The sequence below is a fragment of the Epinephelus lanceolatus genome, chromosome 13 (assembly GCF_041903045.1).
Source record: "Epinephelus lanceolatus isolate andai-2023 chromosome 13, ASM4190304v1, whole genome shotgun sequence".
In the NCBI taxonomy this organism is placed as follows: domain Eukaryota; kingdom Metazoa; phylum Chordata; class Actinopteri; order Perciformes; family Serranidae; genus Epinephelus; species Epinephelus lanceolatus.
Window position 1 is genome coordinate 35451430 of NC_135746.1, and position 23526 is coordinate 35474955.

The window sequence follows — 23526 nt, forward strand, 5'->3', positions numbered from 1 at the left end:
TGGACTGCTTGAATGCTTGTTACTCTGTCATGAAGTTTCCCCACCTCAGTTAGTAAACTGTATTTTTAACTGAATGTGCACAGACAGCATTATTGCTACGTGCAATTTATACAACTCCTTGATTGGTTGCTTGAAGTCTCCTCGGCACTGACCTTTCACAGAAATGTCCAGCATATCCCTCTTGGCACTTGCACCGCAGAATGGAACCTCCCTTATCACAGCGCACTGCAAAGCTGGCCGGACACACAAGGGAAAGTATTTCAGAGATTACCCACATCTTGCCAACATGGAGTCTTGTGGCTGCAGAAACACGAACAGGCTGGCTTACTTATTAGACTCAACAGAGAGGGGGCAGGCGCAGGGTCGGCAGGTGTGGCGCCCGTCAAGGCTGGGAGCCAGCATATAGCCATCTTCACACATTTCACAGAAATCACCCGTACTGTGGTCCCTGCAGTTCTGAAAGGAAGAATGTTAGAAACAGATTTAAAAGATGTTTTAGTTATGGAAATGAAGTGAACTTAAGTGATCTGTTCACTTAGATAATTAAGGTAGAAATAAGCAATGTGGGGAAACTTACATAACAAACGCCAGTGATGTCTTCACAGTAGTCTGAATGGCCTCTGCAGTTACATGGCAAACATATGTTTTGCTCACTCATGAAAAATCCTTTTGCACACACCTGCAGTGGGGACAGGAATATAAAGTCTTACTTAAGTGAACTAGAATCACCAATTCTCAGTTGTATGTCTACACCAACCAGTCAAATTGCAGTTACAGTTTACAGCGATGTCCTGCAGGCTCATATGTAGTTGTAACAGCTGACAATGCTTTAAACATGGATGTTGCCGCAAAGAAGTTACAAAGAATAAAACATGGATTCTTCAAACACATCTTCAACCCAGCAGCACAGAAGATCTGTACAACCAACACAGTTTCGAGGTGGACACCCAAGATTAGTGTCACCAATTCAGTATCTGACCAAATGTCTCCTCTTCTGTTCCTGAGATATGACATAAAATAATGACCAGAAAAGTGTTTCTGTAGAACATCATGATGTCACAGTGAAATTTTAGTCTAACTGGACATTTGTGCCAAATTTGAAGAAATTCCCCCAAGGCCTTCTGAAGATATTGTGTTCACCAAATGAGACAGACGCAAGATTAGAGTGACCTTGACTTTTAACCTTCACTGAAATCTAGACAGCTCATCGTTGAGTCCAAGTAGACGTTTGTGCCAAATTTGAAGAAATTCAATCAAGGTGTTCTTGAGATATTGCTTTCATAAGAATGAGAAGGACAAGGTCACATGGCTTAACCTTTAACCATCAAAATCTAATCAGTTCATTGTTGAGTCCAAGGGGATGTTGGTGCCAAATCTGAGGAAATTCACCCAAGGTGTTCTAGAGATATTGTATTCACAGGAGTGGGATATACATGAGGATGTACAATCTGAAAACATAATTCCTTTGGCCAAGGCTTTTGCTGGCTTGGAGGCATAAAAAGTAAAACAGCAGTATAAGCCCCTGACCATGATGTGGTTTACTTTAAAGTCTTCAAAGCTGCACGAGCCCTGTTCACTGTAGGTATATTTTGTCCTCCATCTTTCTCAGTAAATGTGCTAATGTTGAGTAGAGTGCCAATGCTCCTTTAGAAATAATGAACTAAAAGTCTTTTACACATGTTTGGCTTGTTCAATTCCATGCAAAGCTATTTTCTCCTAAAGGTGGCACAAGAATTAAAACTCATGGGGAATACACATTTAAAAGATTTATCATCTGGAGAGCATGACTGTGTTCAGTAAATGTCATAGCAATCTGTCTGTTAGAGCAGGATATTTCCATACAATGAGAGGAAGTTTTGGCCCAATACTGGCACTAGTGAAAAGGTCAGTGGGTTACCCAAATCTTTAGGATACATCCTCTGCAAAACATTAACATCCACATGTGCAAACTTGGCTTTACTTTTTAAATGCTATTAATATTGAATAATATTGTGTGCTTGGACAGAGTGTCAAAGACTGACCCACTGACTGACGAACATAACCATCATTCGGTCCCACTGGTAGCTGACAAAAATACTGCAGTGAGAGCTAGACCGTTCGGCTAAAAACCATGAAGTGGAGTTGTCTCTCATCTGCAGATGTACTTCATCAGATACATCCTGTGTACGTCTTGTTGCAGATGTAGACAGGGACCTCTTCCAATAGCAATGTTGCAAGCCTGGTCTCACAGAAATACATTCAATGACCATGACCGCTTAACACTGCATTATGCGATGGTAGCACAGAAACAATGGAAATGAAAAATCAATTAGGATCCTTTGTCATAGTGGACATACGAATTCCCTGGTTTGATAACATCATGCAGTGGGCAGTGATTATTTTTACAACCCCATAGGTAGTATAAAGAGCAACAAAGTCTGTGTAAGGGGGTGGTCAGGGTGTTGGATTGGTCAACCAAAGATAGGACTTTCACCATGTAGACCATTGCTCATGTCCCAAAAGTCAACCAAATTATTCAAGTCAAGTGTAGCCCAAAGTCACGTAGAGGAATGTCTCAGTGGGTTTTAAGTCAACTGTTCCTGAGTTAGCCTGAGCTCTGTAAGAAGGCAAGGAAATAATCATCTGAGCACATGAAGAAGAAATGGAAGAAACCTCATGGGAGAGGCAATGTAAAGATCCCTATATAGATCCCTTTTTCTCAAGCAGACGGGATGCAAAATGAAACCAAATGCACACTGTAGCATCTGTGATCAAAGTCAATATATGCAGAAAAGCTATGCAACAACTTATTTCCACTATTCTACAACTCTTTGCACTGCAAATCATACCCTCAGAACAAACAAAAAAAGCTCTGCAAGCACACAGTAGATATGTTACTGAAAAGGCCCACCAGACACAGGCTCTGGGGCCCGAAGGGTCAAGGCCCCCAAAGCCTCTGTAAAAATTGATTTGGCAGATGCACCAAGTGAGTTGTGAGGAAATTCTTCTGAATCACAGCAGCACCCTCCCATATACAGCAAGTCATTTTAAAACCTGTATCCTGTCTGATGTTTGTTCAGCACGGCTTCTCAGGATGGTGTGATGTCAGAGTTCAGAGGCGGGCCCCCCTCACCCACACACACTGCCCTTTGAACATCTTTGAACATTTGAAGCAGCACCATTCAATGAAGCATACAATAGCACTTTGTTCGCAGCAGCCTGTAAGAACTCCATAGTTTGACCTCTACTCGTTCCACTCAGTTAACCGGACATTGATGCATCTAGAAAAGCCAGAAGATGGAACATTCCACAGACATACAGTACTGCATGCTTATTTATAATTCACATTTTCCTTTGATTTATTCACAGATGGGCTGTGAGACAAAGACATGCTTTTGTGGCCAGATAATGTGAAACACGCTGTGAACAGCAGCACTGATTCTTCCTGCAGACCTTTTTCCTGTGGTTTTCCCTGACCCACAGTGCACATACACTGATACCAGACCATCCATCATTACCATAAAACAGTCTATCTGTCAACCTTCCATGTAACACATCCTGAAAATGCAGCCAGTGATTCAAATGGGTTTTAATGTTCACAGGAAAAAAGATAAAAGTTCTGGCTCCAGATCGTAGTCCAAGTTATTAGGAGTAATGAACCACGGGTTTATGGGAAAACTACTGAGATCCTGAGTTACTTACCATTTGTAAAGCCACTTAAAAGTGTTTTGAGTTGGCTCAGACCTATTAGCTGTGTGACAGGGTGTGTGATGGGTCAAACAGCTGCAGTGTGTATACACAAGGGAGCACAGGGCAGGGGGTTAGAGGGTTAGAGGGAGATGCAGCAGATGGTCTTGAGGTAGGACATTTGGACTCTTTAGACTCCGCTAAAATGAGTGGAATGCATCTGAAGTAAACAATCAAGCAGCTTGTGAGAATAACATTTTTCTGCACGTTTGGATGACTTTGTGGATTTCTAATTTAAGCTTCAGACCTACAAGGAACAGTTCAGCATTTTGGGAAACAGGGCTATGCTTAGCCTAGTTGCTTTCTTTTTGAGAGTGAGATGAGAAGACTGATATCAATCTCATGTCTGTTAGTAAGCTCGTAAGTTTGGGTTTCCGCCTAGCGTAGCATAGAGGCTAAAAGCATGGATAAACAGCTAGCCTGTCTCTAAAGAATATGCCCTCCAACTTATCTAAAACGCATCAATCAACATATCTAACTTATTTAACTTGAACATAAACAGAAATGTAAAATGGACAATTTTAGGGGTGTTGGAGCTACTTTTTAATAAGCAATGGTTAATCCATCCAACTTATACTTTCCAGTTACATTGCTGGAAAAAGCCCTGATGTATCATCCTGTTCTCATTCCAACCTTGTCTAACACCGCTACTTGGTCAGTGATTTTGGCGACAGACACTGATGCCAGAAGTCACCTTTCGTGGCAGTATAATATGCTGCTGGGTGGTGTCAGTTTGATACGCGGCTGGATGGATACGCTGCCTGTTGGCCGTATGGCACCTGTTGTGGCAGTATGATACGCTGTCGGCAATGATGTGATATAAGGAGCTAGAAAATCCATATAGGACGAAAACCCCGGACTTTTATCTGGGAACCTGGTGTTCCCTTCTGCATGAATGTAGAGCCAACCGTGATGTGTTTTTTTTTAAACCATACCACATGCCTTTGTTGTCCAAACCTAACCACATGCTTGTGTTGCACAAGGGAATAAACGTAAATAAAAGGTGTTTTACTGACATTGTAAATTTATTTTGAAATGACTTATGTATCTAAGGAGCAGAAACTGTACATTTTCTGTGAAAATGGAAGCGTATTCAGTAAAGACATAATGCACTTAACAGGCGTAACTGATACATTGTCCCAGGATGTCAACAAATGCAGGAGGATATCTGGCACGTCATACGTAGATGACAAAGCAGCAATATTTGATGAGTTGGGATGAGAACTCATTGGATGTACTCTCTGTACTGTACAGCAACAAAAAGCAGACAGACACAGCTAGAGACCAGCTGGTGAACAAAGTGGAGCATTTAGCAGCTAAAGAGAGACATTCTTCGGAGTTGGTGGAGACCAAAACAGAGCTATAAGGAAATACTGACTTACATTCTTGGGTATTAAGATCCAGCTCTACTCTGTAGTGAACACACTGGTGAGCTTACATTGTTTGCTAACATGATAGCCATATAAACTATATAAGGTATTAATATATTGCCGTGTTTACAGCTTGGACTGTGTTGTGAAAATAAAAAGGGATGTCCAAGGGCCAAAGGGTTTTCTTAACAGAAGACACAAAGCTCTTACTAAGGTGAACTTCAGAGTAAAATGGCTATTATAATTTGGTTTTGGCTGACATGTTTGTATAACATTACCTGTTTTTGTGTTTCTTCCATGTTAAAATGGGCTTTAGCCCACAAGTCATTTTTCTGTCCAAACAAATGTTGCTAACCCAACAATTGACACCAACTGTACCGTCCATGACACAAGCTACCCTGCTAGCTAGAAATAACAAAGCTAAGATTTTACAGAAATATCAAAGTAAAGACAACAGAATGGTCCTCTAAACTAGACAGACTTAAATTAACAGACATTAAAGGTTAGGACAATATGTGGAAAATATTGTAGATGAAAGAAAAACTACTTTTACACCTCAAAAATCAGACTGAGCAGAAAAACTTTGACAAGTACGAGATACCACTTTGTCCTTTGTCAGGCGGAGAGGGACCATCAAAGACCATGTGCATATTGCATTTCTTGGCTCTGTCTTATTTCTGACAGGTGCAATTTGAGATGTTGTAATTGCCCCCCATGTCCCCTACTTAAACTTTAGACAGAGCCAGCCTAGCTGTTTCCTCCTAATTTTAAGCTAGGCTAACTGGCTGAGTACTAAACACAGAAACATAAGGTTGATATCAATCTTCTCATGTTACTCTCAAGACAACAACCCCCAATTTCACTTGGGGGTAGTCCTGTAATAAAGAATCTGAAAATTTGAATAGGAATTTCAAACATAGTGGTTACTTTAATTCATCTGTAACTATCATGGAAATTAAAACAATTGCCATTTAGAGCCTTCTGACAACTATGAGCACACTCAGTAATGTGAACTATTTCTGTGGCTCTCCCACTGTGCCCACTACAGTGGAGAACAAAGATGACATTCAGCATGTTATATAGCCTCTCTGTGTTCATGTGAAGCTGCCTCTCCTCAGTATTTATCAGTGTATTTCCTGTGTGTTGACCGAATAGGATACACCATAAGGCTGCATCTCTGTGATAGAAAGCCGAACAAATGTAGCTGGTATCAAGCATGAAAACAGGATTTGGCTCTGCAGATGAGTGCTGTCCAAAGTCAACACTCTCTCTGATCATGTAGCTCCAAAACTGTGGCCATGCATGCCCTCTTTCTGCAGTGCATGTGTGGAGGTGGGATGCCTCAATGACAGACAGTTCTCTAGAATGATGAGGGTTTTTTTTAAGATAACTTTTAAATGTAGTGTATTTTGTGTGTTTTTATGTACATCTGCCTCCTGGCAGAGTTTTCCCAGAGTGGGAGAATTAGGTGGATTAAATGTTAAAGCTGGGAGGTTGTATCTAATTTCCGCTTTGCGTACCAACTGGAGCTGGCTGCTGTATTTATATTGACCTTGACGAGAGGTTCAGACACTGGATTTAGTCATGCTAACTCCTCCAAACATCCTCAGGACAGGACAGATCCAGGGTCATGAGAATCTCATCCTAACTCAATAACTTTGCACAGACAGTCTGGCTGCGGGGGGTGGGGGGGTGGGGGGGTGGGGGGGGCTTGTCTCCTGGGACTCTCAACTCTGAAAACTCAGACTGAGAAATAAACATGTACAATAGAAAATAAATGGGGAAGAAAAGTTTAAATTGCACTTGTTTCTCTTTCTACATTCTCTTTGACATTTCACAGGATGTTTCTTCATACTGATTAGTTTTGAGCAAAGTCACTGTATAGGCCTAGCCAAGAAACATGGCTTCCCAGTTGAGTTCTCTGGGGCCAAAGGACACAAATCAACCCTGAAATCTTCTTAAGTGGCCGCATAATTACAGTCACAGTGCACTGAAACATTTCTGCAAAAGGATAATGTTGTAGTTTATCTATGGCCTGACATTTTGTTCTACTTATTTGTGGCTTGCACATGTACATTATACAAGCTCGTGCAGCAGTGATGATTAAGATGACATCAAAACTTTACAAGAAAGTCCATCAACCAAGCAAACTTATTATAGATCAAGACATCAGGATATAATTTTGGGTTGGTTTTTAAAATTATGCATTGGCTCATTAGGATTTTGTTGTACATCACACAATCTGCCACGCATTTGCTATGCTTTGCTCAAGGTGAGTTGATGATAACAACTCTATTGTAAGACAAGAATGTCAATGTTGTTTGAAAATGCAAAACCACAGATCATGATTGAAAAAAATAAAATAAAATCATGTCCACTGCTAGTGCTTTTAAAATTCTTACTTTCTGCAAAGTCTTCTGCAAAGGTATGGTAAAGGTTAGAGAAGCCATGTGGTCATGGCAAATGAATTATGGTTATGGTAGTGTTATGCAACTAATACTTGTGGTTAAGGCTAGGAGAGTTATGGTTAACAAAAAAACAAACGTCATAAGCGGTTGTGTGACAGGACATGAGCTTCAGTTTCCTGCATGGAAGATACCCTACACGCCCATCCACCACTGCAGCCTTCACACCCTTGTATCCGTTTACAGTGCAGATAAACAAATAGTAGGCTGAAGGATTCATCATGCAATCTTGCTTCAACAAGCATGAATTTGCAATAGTTGAGACCTTCAAGTCAAATTTAAGTCTCCTTGGGGCAAAAGTGTGGCCACCAAAGGGTGGAAAAATTGATGACTGAATGACCAACCAACCAACCAACCAACCAACAAAACAAGCTGCAGACCTACTGGTTGCAGCAAATAAAAAAAGACAAAAGATAGCAGTTAACTGTCAGACAACACGATTTGTCTTCTGTATTAGGCACTATTTTTTCCTGTCCAGTATATGCATGCATCATTTTGCATCATTCAATATTTTGTTCCTTGTGGGTACACACTTTGAATCATACAGGAAAAGCAGCCAGTCACATACTGCTATATGGGGGGGCATTTACAGAATGCAAATACATTGATTGCCAATTGTGGGGGGTAAAGAGGCCACAGATAGTGCCAGAACAGATATAACGAAAATCTTCACAATCAGATAAGACAGTATAATTTATAATCCTTAAAGAAAATTGTCTGCCTAGCTGAAAGTTTGGCCTCTGAGTATATATCCTTAGGTGCACACTAAGCCAAGGAAATGTTGGCCACTAGTCCCTTATGGCTTCTCATGCCCTTACTGTCTATTGTGCTCCCTCTCTCTGTCTCTCTGGGGTGTTGCTCAACATTTGCCAGCTGGTTTCTATTAGGGAACTGCCAGGGAGGGGCGGGAGGGGCATGACAGTGGTGGAGACAGTAACTCAGAGCCCATCTGAGCTCTAGCCTTGGGGTACGTTTGCTGACACAAACACACACACATGCGTGAACACAAAGCAGGACCATTGTCAGTCCACACAGACACATCAGACAGCTCTCCAGACTGCCATAACTAACCAAAACACTCCCAAGCTGGCTTCATCTTTTACAGTTTTCACCTTTACATTTGTTTACAGTATCATCAGCCAGATTACATGCACATGCAGTAGGTAGAAAAGGTCAGAGACTAAAAATAACTGTGCTAGCATGCAATGTTTGTTTGCCAAAAAGAGATAAAACTTACTGTCGGCACAGCCTGTTGCTGTTCCCCAAGCCTGGCGGCAGAAGCTGGATAGGCAATCCCTGATAGGATGCAGATAAGGCAGAGGCAGGACAGAGATTTAGCAGCCATATTTGTGTGTTTGCCAGTAGACCACTGGTCCCCCCTCTCTGTCTGTGTCTCTGTCAGTGTCTCCTGGCTGGAGGAAAGTCTCTGGGCAGCTCCTCTTGCTCGGCTGCTCCTGCTGGCTTCACTTTTCCACCGCTCCGACCTCCAGATGCAGCACTGTGCCTAGTCCCGGCCCGGCCAGAGTCCTGTAAAACAAACTTGTGTGGACTTCCTCTCTCTCTCTCACTCCCTCCCTGCCCTGATTCCTCTCCCCTAGCGGACTTGCCTCTCCCCTGAGCCTGTGCCTAAATCACATACAGATGGGAAGGCTGGAAACTGAGTGAAAGAGTGAGAGGGGGAGAGAGAAAGAGAGAAAGAACGACAGACAGAGAGGCAAATGAGCAACAGAGGGCTTCTGTCTCTAGAGTAGAAGGCAGGCTCAAGGCAGACAGTGCACCCATCCAAACTGCATATCTCCCCCCTGACTCAGAGTCAGATTGAGTGTTAGCTCTCCGTCTCCATTTGCAGGTCCAAGGCACCCTTTCACCTTGGGCTCAACAGGCAGCACCCCTCCCTCTGCACTCCCCCTCCCCTTCCCCTCTGTTCGGCCAGGGTGGGCAGAGGGTCTAAAGCTTCAACACCCACTCTACACTCCGCAGGCAGAAAAGAAACAGCTGCTCTGATATCCCGGCCCAGCTCCACCTCACAGCCCGTAGACATGAGCTTTCTGTTTGTTTTCCAAGGTCAGACCATCAAAGGTGCTAAATTTATAGATATTGTGCGAGGCTCTTAACAGGAAGAGCCAGAACGTGACACTTTCAGCACAAAGGATGTATTGTCAGAGGCTAAAAACAGTAGTTCCCCAGGATCTGAATTGCTGGATACTGTAAAGGCCACATGCTTGAGATGAATGACTCTACCACTGATCCAAAGACAGTTGCGACTTCACTACAAAGACCATGTTGTAAGCAGTTCCAAATATGTCCCAAGTTATGTCGTGTTAGCCCATAGGCACACGTGGAAGTTATATGTCTCAAATGACTAATAAACAGGTTGTCACATTCCAGTTATGTATGGCAGAGATGTCACAGAAGAGCAAAACAAGGCCTCAGGCAGCTCTATATTTACTATTCTTAACAGAACCAGGATTATAAAGAAGTGACATATGAATTCTCCTCACCTTTTGTGGAAGGTAACATCAAATAAAATGTGACTGCAGCTACTTTTCCAGTTTTCAAAGGAAGATAAGAACATTTCTGTATTGGTGGAAAAAGCATCTTAGCTTCAAGCCTCTGGGGTGGCGTTTCCCATGAAAGAGGTTTACTGACATCTGAGAGCTGGGGTTGACAGGAGATTTGCTATAAAGTCACTGGAGCACATCATAACCCAGTGTATCCTCTGAACATTTCCACCTTTTGTCAACAAGCCCACATAGACTTAGTTATCTACTCTTTATTTACATCACCCCGAATAGATCATTTTCCAATGACTTCCAAAACAACATTTATTATCGACCCTAAAATGAAATTTATTACTGTCCTTATGATCACAGGTTTAAAGACATCCTTAACGTAATGAAATGGTCGATATTACGCTATAAAACTTTGTGATTAAGTTTGGGCAACAAAACTAGACGGATAGGTTTAGAAAAAAACATTATGGTTTAGCTTTAAATAAGTACTGAGGTAACATACGTCAGTAGCGTAGTATGCTACACTATGTTCCTATTAAAAGACGTCAACGTTGACTTTGGGGTATTTACACCAGTCTCCTCGGTGAAAGTCCTGTGTTTGTTGGATTCTTACATTCTTCAACTGTAAAAATGCAAAGCCTACACACCGATTTAAAAAAATGTTTTTTAACACTTTGTCAACTAAAATGTGTGTCATATGTCTGTGGCCTTTTGATCTGAAAACATTACTAACAATGGCCAAAGTAGTCTTGGGTCTTCCTAGCTAGGCTATGTGTGGAATTCAAATCCAAAAAGGGAAAAGTCCCAGGGGTAAAGAGCAAATTTAATCGTGCGTGGACAAATTTGTTTGCTTTCATCAGCAACGCTACAAAATTAAAGTACCAAATAATCAAAAATAGCCGACTGCAGAATAGCCACCTTGTGCTAAAACATATCAATGAATGCTCATTTAGATCCATTAGTAATGTTGATAGCCTAAATTCGACTTAAAAGGTTGTGTTAACTTTATTATGAGGCTCTGTCTGCAGCTCCAGACAGATTTTTTTTCTCTTTTTTGACCAAAAATGTCTCTTTTGATAGTAAAGGTTGCCAACCCCTGCACTAGACATTTCTTTTTGTTCAAGGTATTTCAGCAGTCTGTAGTCAAGTTTCCATCCAAATGTGATGAAAATCTTAACTGAGTTTCCAGAAAATTGGCAAAAGAAAATAAGAGTCCATCCATCTATACTTTTCTGTCAATATTGTTACTGTTATGTGAGTTGGGTGCGTTAAGCCAAACGACTGAGCTTATTCTCTAATTGGGTGCAATTTTCAACTATTGCAGAAGGAGAGAGCACAAAAAGATGGGGTTAATAAAAGAGCACCAGTCAATCTTCAAACTAGAACTTTGATTCTTTGCACGAACCAGATATTACCTGGAATTTCTCAACCATACTCTACTCCTGTGTTTCTGTCTTGGGTTGGGCTTGGACAGAATCTAGTGGGTTTATGTAGCGTCTGACCTTATTTTTGGGCTCAATTGAAGTTCTACCTCAAACATTGGAGAACCATGTAAAAAAAGATGGAAAGATGACATAACTGTAAATCTAATGTCCTAATGTGAAAAATGCTACAGTCTCCTTGTCAGTCCACACTGATCTGATGTTTTCGTCTGCCAAAATTGGGCACGTCTTCAGTGGAACAGATACTTCTGTGACGTTGAGTCAGATGCTTCATGTACATCACATATGCATGTTCATTTCCATCGCACTTTGCCAGCTACCAGTCCACACTCCATATTCGGTCTGGATGGCAAACCTCCAGTTCCCAACCCAAGTCCCTATGGACTGAGCTACTGTGGGCCCAAAATGTGTCTTAAAACAGGTGGGAGGAAGTGGACTTATTGGCAGCCCCTGCACACTCTGTATTTTTTTTGTTTGTCCTACATTATACAATGGAAAGGAGAGGGTTAGTTTGCAGTAGGTGTCTTTCTTTTACTGGACAAGTTGTGGCGGTGGCAACTCATAGTAACTGGTAGTCCCGTAACCTCAGTACTCTTTACCTTACCCTTGGATTTGAATGACATCCCAAACTAATGTAAGGAGTAGTAAAACCACAGAGGGCACCAAGTACCGGCTAGCACTGGTGACCCACAACTGGTTGACTGCCTGTCAGTCTGTACCAAATATTCATGCCCACTGGATGACCTATGTCTTCTTTCTTAGCTAAAATTAATTTTACCTTGATGCTCAACATCAAAAAATAAAATGATCAAAGGAGGAACACAACAGATTTTTTCCCTCATAACTCAAAACGTTACGATTTAAAGTTAACAGTTTCACCCTGCTTTTAGCCAATGAAAGCACTACCCTGTTTTGTTTTGTCTCTACCCTTATATTACCTGCCTACTGTTTAAAACCACTGTGGAACCAAAACAGAGTTAATTGCTCTCTTGGGAGCAACTCTAGACTCTAGTTGTGCACTTGTGAGTCCAATTTCATCCTTTATGTAACGCTTTCATGCAAAGTAAATGACAAACAGGCGGCACTAACCACCAGAAAGCTGTTGTGAGGCTTTGCTGAGCCACAATCTGTTTACTTCACCAGCTCACTGAGACGGAGAGGACTTTTCCTTCTCCATGTTTGGCCCCACTGCACATTGGTATTCTCAGCACAAGCACAGTGTAAACACCAGGAATCACTCGCAGGCCAGGGTCGTATTCAGTGATCTAGGAGGTTTCACAGCTGCAGCACTGTATTCTTAACTTCTTAACTACAAAAGGGATGAGTTTGTCCCGGGTGGTCTTCTTTGCCAACCTACTCAGCTAAGGCCATTCATGTGATCAAAGGGCACTGCTAGGTTTGGCAGCACATTGATACAACAGGCATGGCACAGTACAACGCTGCCCTCTGAGCCAAAAGCAACAGGGAGGAATCCATCCGCAGCGCTGCAGTGTAAGTGTCACAAGATCTGACTCAATACAATACAACAAGGCTTGCCACAATTACAGTGTATCAATGATATGTCATTTTCTGCTGTTTGCCTGCATATGAAAGGGTTCGCAGGGTAAAGGGATAGTTCTGATTTTTTAAAGTCGGGTTGTATGAGGTCAGTGTATTATCTACAGTAGATATAAGTCGGCACGCTCACAGTTTGGAGAAGCTGTTACGAGTATCAGCATGGAAGCTGAACAATGTACTGCTGTGGACAGGGGCAGAAACAAAACAGATTTTAGCCACCTTTAAAAAATCCATATCAGTTTAAGTGTATGCTTTATTTAGTGTATTTTCAGTGCTTTACCTCAATGTCAGACAGCCCTTCCCAGTGGGGACCTGAAACTGTTACCTAAGCCACCAAAGTCCTTTGACAAAAACAGTAATTTTACCTTGCAGAACACAGGAGTTGCTTTTTTACCACTGCTTTGATGAGTTAGTTTAAGTTATTGTGTTATTTTTGTGTTTTCAACAAAGTCACACAATAAGACAAACATACTGTATATAATAATACACTGACTATGGATAAGTACCTCATACAGCTCTACTTAAAAAAATCGGATCAATCCTTTTATTATATCCACTCATGAAATCATCAAAGTAATTGCTTAAGTTTAAGTACACAGGGACATCCCTAAAAAAAAGTCAGATCTAAACAAATTTCCAGGTTAGCCAACTTATGTGGAGAGAAATCAGAGGTGAACAGTAAAACTGTCCATTATGAACATCCATCGCAGCTAACAGTCCAACTTCCAAGGAACCACTCTTTCCCCCCATAGGAAAACTACAAAATGAATCACATATTCAAACTTATTTTGAAAGCAGATGACTCCTAACTCATGCATACTTAGGTTCACCTCCAAATCAGAACAGCAGGGGAGAGACATGGCAGCCTCTCCTGAGAGGGCCAGGAGGTCAGAGAGTACAGCAGGTCACCCCTCTCCTCTTGGCCTGTGGTGTCTCCTTACACTGCCCACACATACCAGAGAAAACTATAACCTCCATCATGACAAACACAAATCACTTTAAGGATAGTTCGAAAAGTTGCATTTCCAATAGCACAACTTTCACAAGATAAATCAGATTGACATTAGATAGGAAGTATTATCTGTGGAAATGGAATGATTTGCAATAACATTTGCACCTTAGAGATTTAGCTGACACGCCCATCAGGATTGACGTGAATGAGAGCAAAAGTGTGCTTCAATTCCTAGTATATCACTTAAGAAGTACAGGTCAGAGTTTAATGTCCTGCAAAACATAGGCTGTTTTCATTCACTGTTCATACTTATATCTACGAAAAGTAATGCACTATGTATCATATATAAACTGCATAATTGTGAGCCAGGAGGCGGTCAGGCAACAAAGAGACAGGGTGGTGGTCAACATAGTGAATGGATCAAACAAACACAGGACTTTGACCCAGGAGACAGCTGTTTGTGTCTCTTGTGAAACCATAAGTCAATGTTGAGTTATTTTAAGTTACGTATGTCCGTAACATCACATCACAACATATCCACATACAACAGTTGGTATGATATCTAATGAAGTAGTGCCCCATGAATAATGTTACATACTTAACGTAAAATTACATTGGTTAGGTTTAGGCAAGTAAAGTTACTTTGGTTAGGTTTAATAAAAGACACGTGGTGATGACATACTTTAAAACAACAGAGTTCACTTGGTTTCACAGAGTTCCGAACACCGGTCTTCTATGGGAAAGTCCTTTGTTGTTTGACCCATCGTTCACCCCAACCCGCCTGCCTACACGGACCTTTGGTATTCATACTACTTTTTCTTTCACTCATGTTAGCACTTTGGTTACATGATAGCAGCCTTCCTGATAATGTGGTATATGTACGAATTGAGATGCATTACTTTTTGTAGGTTTACATATAAACCGTGCATGAGAACAGCCTGCATGTCATCATGTAACATCATGTAGTCAAGTTACGTCTCAACTTTAAGTTAACTCAAGTTAGCTACATGTAGCTACTTGCTAACGTCAGGAAAACACCCTGCTGATGTTGTTAATATTTCCCCGATTTATTCATATTTCTGCCTGAACATGTCTGCCTGTGAGAGTAAATATAGGCATATTCAGGCATACAGTATGAGAAAAAGAAAGTGTTTTTTGAGCATTAAAGCATTTAAATATGTTCAAGAAGAAAACGAAATTCAAGTATGAACCTGAAATTTAACATTATAGGTCCCCTTTAAGGCCTTTAACAGTGGTAAACAATGTTTTGAGATTGAAGTATCCTTTTCCTGTGGTACTAAATGTTTGAGATTTACAACTACATGATTAAAAGCAAATGTCAAATTCAGGTAAAACATCCAGTGGGATAAACATTTAGATACACGTCCTGTGTAGCTTCCTCTGTAATTCCTCAAATCGTTTTAACGACATGTACAACTGCCATGAGTGTTTTCTAGTTGCAGCTCTCCCGTTACTCTTACTATCCACTTTACACACTGTTTCACAATTTCTCTGTGTGTGTGTGAGCCGACTCTTCGGGGAGAAGTGTATCTCAGTCTTGGCAGTGAGCGTTGATTAGAAACAGATGGAGGGAGGAGGGGGTGTGAGAGAAAGCGATTTGAAAAATGTAGAGCAGAGGTCTGACTCGGTGGGAAAATGGAATGATTCAATCACCGCTCACGTAAGCTGTCCATGCCGAAAACTGAAACTACCCGACAGATTAAAGTGCACAAATCACTTGCGTAGATGCCGGCAGTGCCTGCATGATTCGCTGTGCATTTCCCCAAATGTAAGTTTATCCTATCATCTGCTCTGAGTCCAGGCTCTGCACAAGACAGCTGATGGAAAAACAGGAACCTGAGGCCAAATAATTAAATGGATGATCCTCAGATGGCTCGATTGCACAGATATCAAGGGAACAGATTAGTTGAAAATTAGAGCAAATTAAACTCTAATATTTAAATGGAATTTTAATTTTAGATTTAACGCCATCAGTCTGAGTGCCTGACGTACTGGCAAGCATTACTGAAACCCCCACGACTTTATTCCAAAAGTTTAACAATTTCATCCCAAGTTTTTAAGATAGCACATATGTCAGACTGAATTTAGGATAAAGTAATTAAGCACAAACAGATGGAATACCAATGTAATGGTGCTGCCATAGAAACACATCTTGGCTAAATATATTCCTCAGTCAGAGCATCATATAACTTCAGTGGAATAATAGCAGCAAATGTGATTTTGTCACATGTTGTGGAAAATCATTTGAACTTTTTACCAACTATTAGCTTTTAGCTTTAGAATGACAATTAGCTTTATTGGCAATGGGCAAGCATGTTTACACGTAGCAATCTGACTCTGGATTCTAGTGGCACTTTAAGTGTTGTTTACACCAAAAAGGCAACTTCTAGGGCTGAAAAAATGAAGCCAATGCACAAACTACAGTTCCTCTAATGGCCACTGGAGGCTTGCTCCAGAAGCAAGTCAATTCCCATAGACCCTCATGTTAAAGTGCCCAACTTTACAGCCGGAATAAACATGTTTACAGCCTGTTACAAAAAACAATTTCATCTGTACAGCTAATTTCTCGTTCATCACAACTGTATGGGAGTGAATTATTAAATAATGCACCCATTTCAATTTTATTAAGGTTTAAAGTTGTGCATATTTAAGGGCGTGGCTGCCTTGAGTGACAGGATGTCTGCAAAACTTCAACTCAGACTCTAAAGCAGGTCCACCCCTCGCTCCTTGACGGCTCCACCCCTTAAATATGATAAATATTCACACTTTGGGTCACTTTTGGTTCCAAAAATTTAAGATGGTAAAGTTGAGGTTTCAAAACAGGACTTCACAAACCAATGAGAAACATCATGGTCACTATGACCAATATTTTTCACACAGTGTATGGTTAACATACACTTCCATACTTGCCCTGTAGACATTTCTGGTGAACGAACAAGAATGTATTTCCATTCACTGTCTCTCAGCAAATGGCATTCTGGGTACTCTTGAGGTCTAATGACAAATGCATGTCCTTCTTCATCGTACATTTACAAAGCTGAACTTGTTACATGGTGGATTGGGTCACGTTTATGATGCCTCCGTTTTTTCAGCCGGCTACTATTGCTCAGCATGTTACTATGGCAACCAGGTAACAGATACAGCAGATATCAGAAGTGCAGAAGCAGAAGTGTCTTTAAAATGGATTTCATTTTCGAAGGGTTAAATTATACATTTCAAAACCAACCTGTTGAAATTACATTTATGATAGTATGTCATAGCCCAGCTGTTGATTCAGTGGTGAATGTGAACATTCATACAATATCTGCCGCCTACACAGGCTGAGTTACAGCAGCACACTGCTGTCTCTCTACACAATCTACTGTAGCTGTGATATACATTAAAGCCAAACATCTAAATACAGCTGCTCTGGGACTCAGAGGACTCACTAACATCTTGTGCATTCAGTGACATAGATTAAGTGCAGCACATTTCACAGCTTGAATCAGAACGCCATCTGTTTTGGACCTGGACCCAGTTTTCTCATCATTTCCTACCATACTGATGAAAACCACCTTGTTCCAGTATAGCTTCATATGTTCGCTTGTGCAGTCCAATAGGGTAGATGGGCTAATCCCCAATTCACCATCCATATTTATTATGGATGGTTTATCCATAACATGACATATTTCATTTATTTATTTTGCATTGCTTAATGTGGTGGTACACGCAAATACACAAGTCAGCAAACACCAACTAAGAAATTTAAGGTATAATTAAAACTGCCCAAGACAGACATAGCTTTCAGAGCCAGATAAGAGGGTTGGTGCTTGAGTGGTGGTTTTAGGGGTTGATTTTTGGACTGTCCAGCAGCCCTACAAAACTGCATAGGAGAGCTGACATTGTGACTCGGCTGCGGCAGTAAAGGAAAGGTCAGGGTGTCGCCAAAATCATCAGAAATGATTCTCTATGGGACCATTCATGCCCTTCCCAACTTCTACTGGAAATTTGGTCTGTGAAAGTCCCTCTCCACACCTCATTTTACAGAATACTTGGCTATGGTTAAGATTTTGTTTCACATGGTTTTCCCACATAAAGAGTAAAAAAACAAAACCCTGAGAAGGGGATGGAAGCATAACTACTCCTTTGTTTTTTCTTAAATTTTGGATCCAGCCTCCACCTCACCCACCACTGCTGCTTGTGCTAGGTTTTGCTTTACTTTCTGCTTTTTCCAGTATTGGCAGAGAGACAGGGAGAGGTCAATTTACAATAAAAAACTATATTTTCTCAGAGATTCAAGTAGTAAATTTACAGGATAAAACTCTCAAATGTACCACCAGAAAGTCAGGTGAGGTAGTATAGAGGGACAAAATCCACATAGGGAGGAGTACCTCTTAAAAAATAAAAATAATAAATCAGTATAGGTGAAAGTGAAGTCAGTAAGTACTTCACTTTACTTAACACATACAATGATAGCTTATGATACTGCATGCAGTGTTATAACATTCTATGAGTCCTTACTACAGTTGATTGGTGTATAGGTGAGTTTAAGTACACATAATACATCATAAGCTCCATCAGTAGTTTACAACTAGTTAAGAGCATCCATTATAAGTCCATCCATTATATTATAAGTCATATCTATAATGTTTTATGACTGTTGATATAGTGCATCAGGAAGCATTATGCGTGTTCCTGAGTGTAGTCATAGAGCATTATAAATGCATTATAATTCACCATAAATGCCCTCATAACGCATTATAGATGTGGCCTCACAGAAAGTGTTACCAAGTCATTCATAAGGCATCTTAGCCCTTAAGATAGGTGAAAAACTGTTCGGAGGACTTTTATGAAGCTTAAAAGTTTTTCAAGGAGAAAATGGTAAAAAGACAAAGAGGAGAAATATTCTCTAAACACTAAATGGCAGTGAGTTCATGAAACACTGCAGATTACATTGTGCAGAGGTAATGTTTGTGGGTGCTCTCATTAGAGATGTGCTTGCATCTACCACCCAATGCAATACTAATGAAAGTGATCACAGCACTAAGACATTTGGAAACAGGAAAAACTGTGCAGCAGTAATGACTTGAGTCTGTCGCAACCTTTTATCAGCAGAGGTCACACAAACAATTACAGTGCTTTCACATTCTCATATTGTGAAGCAGTTCATTTTTCTTCCCGCAAGTTGCCGGCTCAACCTTTTAAAAGAAAGTATCATACCTAGTAACAGGGTCGATAACACCTCCTCACTAGGGTAAAAGTTCCTGTCCCTTACTTGCTCAGAGTTGCCCTGAGAATTTTTCTGAATCACTCCTCAGCTAGGACTCCTTGCTAGTAATGTTTAGGCTAAGACAAGAGCACTCTAGTGTTCTCAAATGTTTGTGAATACAGCCCCAGGGTGGCTGCTTTGTAGCTGACCCTGACCTTTGACCTCAGCTTTTTGTGTTTCTCAACTTATTATAATCTAAAGTAAATGTCAGAACATCTAACAGCTTCAGAGAACATTCACAACCTTTTTTTTTAGCAGTTCAGAAATCATCCCTTTAAGAAATTAATATTCAGTGTGTTATTGTATGTGTGACGTGTTAAAATGTTTTTATACAACAACCTCATCTACATTACAATTACACCAAGACTCCTGGCACTTAGGATAGGTATACTGAAGAATATATAACTGTTTTCCCTCGCTTATTTAGAAGTCATGACACAGATTTGTAATCTTATTTTTAAGTGTTTATTGATCAACTAATTGTTTGATTAGATTTTGCCGAATTAGATCAAATAGGATCAGATTAAGTGTCAATTTAGAGTCTCCAATTAACCTGCATGCTTTTTGGACTGTCAACCCCCCACAGGCGGCATTCAGGTGGTGCAGGCTGCACCAAGATAACACCTGGGGGTAATGTCTCTTAAGTAGATCCACATGGCTGGACAGAGGTAACACCTGGTGGTGCTGAAGGTGTTCCAGGGCTTTCATTTGTGCTGTTAAATGGAGACAGGTGCATGTATTAATTATTAATTATTTTTTTAATTAAAAAAATAAATAACTTGCTAGATATCATAAACCCTTTTAATAGCACTGATGTGTGTAAAATTCCAAAAAAAAAACCCACACAAGTATAAGGAGGGATTTAACAGTGTACTGGTAAAATTAGCATCCTTAGCTAGCTAGCATAATGCTAGTTTTACTGAAAGAGCAGCATACCATGAGCTGATTAAATTATTTTGCAGAGTTTCAGATTAGCAAAAGTTCCATTCAGGACTGACACATGCACTTTGTTTAAGCCTGTCCAGGAAGCCTCTATATGAGCATTTATAAATCCACTACATTAAAATGGGAGAGCGGTTGTTTGAAGAAATAAAGCGTTCTATTTCTGTATGAATTAACAAGCAGTGACGTTAAATTACTGTCACTGCACTTGCAACTCTGCTGCTCCGTTTCCTCAGAGTGCCCGCAGTACACTCTGCTTCTCTGAGAGTGTGGTGCTCTGAGTAACTGAATGGTACAGTGCTCTTAAAACAGATAGTTTACTGTAGACAATAAGCTAGTTAGCCAGGCATGGTAACTTCATTGGCTTGTGTTAGAGCAGACAAACACTGTTTAATCTATTCTTAAAACTTTAACTTTTGTGTTTTGGAAAGGCAAAAAATACATTTAAAAATACTACTACACTGTGTATAAAGCCATCAAAAAGAAATCTCCCATTTCGGGGTGTCGGTGGCTTAGAGAATAGAGCAGGTGCCCCATGTACAAGGCTGTTGCCGCAGCGGCCCAGGTTCGACCCCAGCCCATGGCCCTTTGCTGCATGCCACTCCCTCTCTCTCTCCCCCTTTCATGCTTGACTGTCCTGTCCATCAAAGGCAAAATGCCCCCAAAAATATCTTAAAAAAAAAAAAAAATCTCCCATTTCAGTTCACTTGCAGACTGCAGATTGCAGACACTTACTCAAAGTTTTTGTGGAGGGTGCCCCTTGTAGTAAATGGATGACTGAGGACTTGACTGAGGGTAATCCTCTCATTGGGATCGATCTGAAGCATTGCCTTCTGCAGGTCAATGCACTCCCTCTTCTCGTCAGGGCCCCCCATGTTCAGGTTCTCCAGGGGAAACTAATGTGGGAAACAAACGACAAATCCGAAGTAAAATTTCTGATTCATAAAGAAAGAATTGATTAAAGTCCATCTTTACCAACTACAGCACGATCTACATGAACACCTACCATCTCCAAAACACAAAGACTGCTGAATGTCAAGGGCTGATATCTGCAGGGAGGTATGGCGCTTTGCCAATACTCCTTAGATGTCTGAAAGAAGGTTAAGTGTATTTCTTCTTAATCACAGTAACTGATTAAATTGTAGAAAATGTTGTAAAGTATAATCTTAACTAGGGAAGAGCATGTTATGGATGAGATGAATCTTTGTTTGTCATACCTTAAGTCTCCAGTGGCCTGAGGCTTCTTTACAAAGTATTTTTTTGACTTCGTCCCAGCAGTCAGTAGATGGTCTGGGGGTACACCCCGGAATGCCACTATCCATCGCATCTGGAGACAAAACACAGCGTCACAGATAATTATGCAACAATATGGTATTTATCTCTTTATGACTGGAAGCTTTCCCACAGTCCAAAAAATATTTATTATGAACTCTGTATGTTGCATAGCATCTTAAAAGTAGAAATTACATTATGACAGATATGCTGCTACAACAGCAAGCCAAATGTTGCTCCATGCAATATTGTATTACCTAAAAGTTTAGGATAGGTTAGATTTTATGTCCACACCGACTAGCTGTACCCTGTGGAGCTTCAGCTGGGAATCAAACCTCAATACATTATGGTACCAACTGAAATGTGTATTTGTTTCCAGTAGGGTATTGCATATATTTCTGTGGCAACAAATCTGATGTTGTGTATCTACACTCGTATTAAAGGTTCAGTGTGTAGGTTTATAGGCATGTTGTGGTGAGGTTGCAGAACTAAAACCTTTCCTGTGTGTCAAATGTGTAGGTAAACTATGGTGGTCGACGTGGAAATGTGAAAACATAAAAGGACCTATTTAGAGCCTGTGTTTGATTTGTTCGTTCTGGCCTACTGTAGAAACAACATGCCTGACTCTGTGGAAAAGGGACCCACTCCTTTTGTAGATATAAACAGGTCATTCTAGGGTAACGAAAACATGATTCTTGTTTTCAGGTAACATAAAACATAGTTGAAAGCATAGTTGAGATTTTATTATGTACCATTTCTGCCTATAGATGCCCCTAAATCCAACACACTGGACCTTTGAAACATTTCTAAGGAAACTAAATCCTAGCTGAGCTATGAGCAATGTTTCTTTAGGGGGTCTCTGTTTTCTTTGCAAGATATGCGCATGATGCATAGTGACGCATTTCTGTTTATGGCATCATGCTATTTCATTTATCTACAGTTGGTGGCACTAAGCCCAGAAAGGCAGCACATACCCAGCAAAAGGCAGGGAAGATGACTGCTTGTGAACAAACATGGACATAAACAATGCAGGATTCTAAGCATTCAAAAAAATCAGCTTTGTAAGTGTTTTCTGAAGAAGTCAACAAATTCAACATGTAACTGTATTTGGCTGTAAGAAAACTCCACATGATACTTTTAAAGATCTAGAGCCAATTATTTTTTAAGATAACAAAGTTAAGAATACACCAATGCAGCAGCATTAGATCTATTAGGAAGAGAGATAAAAGGAAGCAGTCAGTGATTTACTACATCATAATCATCAAAACCCACGAAGATCACAGCAGCAAGCATCATGATTGACATTACGACACCTTCGGACCACATGTCAATCGCCTCTGAAAATGGAAGTCCCAGGAACATTTCTGGAGCTCTGAATATGAAACAAAGACAGACACTGTATGAGGAACAATTTCATATTTGAGCAGAAATCTCCTACAAACTAGTAGAATCATGATTCATGTATCTGTGTAGCTTACTTGAAGTGCGTTGTTTGATGAGATTTGCCCTGCTCGTTCTCAGCCCTCCAGGTTTGTAGAGTCAGTCCGAAGTCAATCAACTTTACCTTGAGGGGCTGCGCTTCTCAATCCACCAGCATTATATTGTTGGCCTTTATATCTGTGTGGAGCAGTCCAATGGTCTTCAGGGCGTCTAATGTGATTGCCAGCTGCAAGTACAAAGATCAGTGAGGACAGTTAGAGAATAGAACAACACTGACAGCTTTTTGACTTTAGTGTTGTGTCTGATGCTAATGTATACATACCTGCTGGACTACACTCCTGATATCCTGTAAATCCATTGGAGTATAGTTTCTATGGACAGCAATGTAGTCCATGAGAGTCACTTCCAGCATCTCGAAAACCAAAGCACCTCTGCTGTCCCTCAGTGTGAATGAGTCGATGAACTTGACAATGTTGGTTTGATGCGTAGTTGTGGGAACTGCCCATTGGTCCGACAGCCCATTGGTCTGACAGCCCATTGGTCCGACATCCCATTGTTCCGACCATATTGAACCCATT

General features: G+C 40.7%; 1 protein-coding gene and 1 long non-coding RNA gene across 3 annotated transcripts in view; both read right to left on the bottom strand.

Moving 5' to 3' along the window:
* lama4 (laminin, alpha 4) overlaps positions 1-9429 on the bottom strand; it is a 42068-nt gene extending 32639 nt beyond the window's left edge. The window contains exons 1-4 of the mRNA XM_033648942.2: positions 8799-9429; positions 578-679; positions 329-456; positions 153-233 (exon numbers count right to left, since the gene is read on the bottom strand). Coding sequence (XP_033504833.1) covers positions 153-233; positions 329-456; positions 578-679; positions 8799-8906 — 419 coding nt within the window. The 5' untranslated portion in view covers positions 8907-9429. The remainder of the gene's footprint in view (positions 1-152; positions 234-328; positions 457-577; positions 680-8798) is intronic.
* Positions 9430-20753: 11324 nt separating this feature from the next.
* LOC144466564 (uncharacterized) overlaps positions 20754-23526 on the bottom strand; it is a 270562-nt gene continuing 267789 nt past the window's right edge. For both annotated transcript variants that reach the window (XR_013493174.1, XR_013493173.1), the window contains exons 5-7: positions 21454-21563; positions 21243-21326; positions 20754-21132 (exon numbers count right to left, since the gene is read on the bottom strand). This is a non-coding gene — a long non-coding RNA (uncharacterized LOC144466564). The remainder of the gene's footprint in view (positions 21133-21242; positions 21327-21453; positions 21564-23526) is intronic.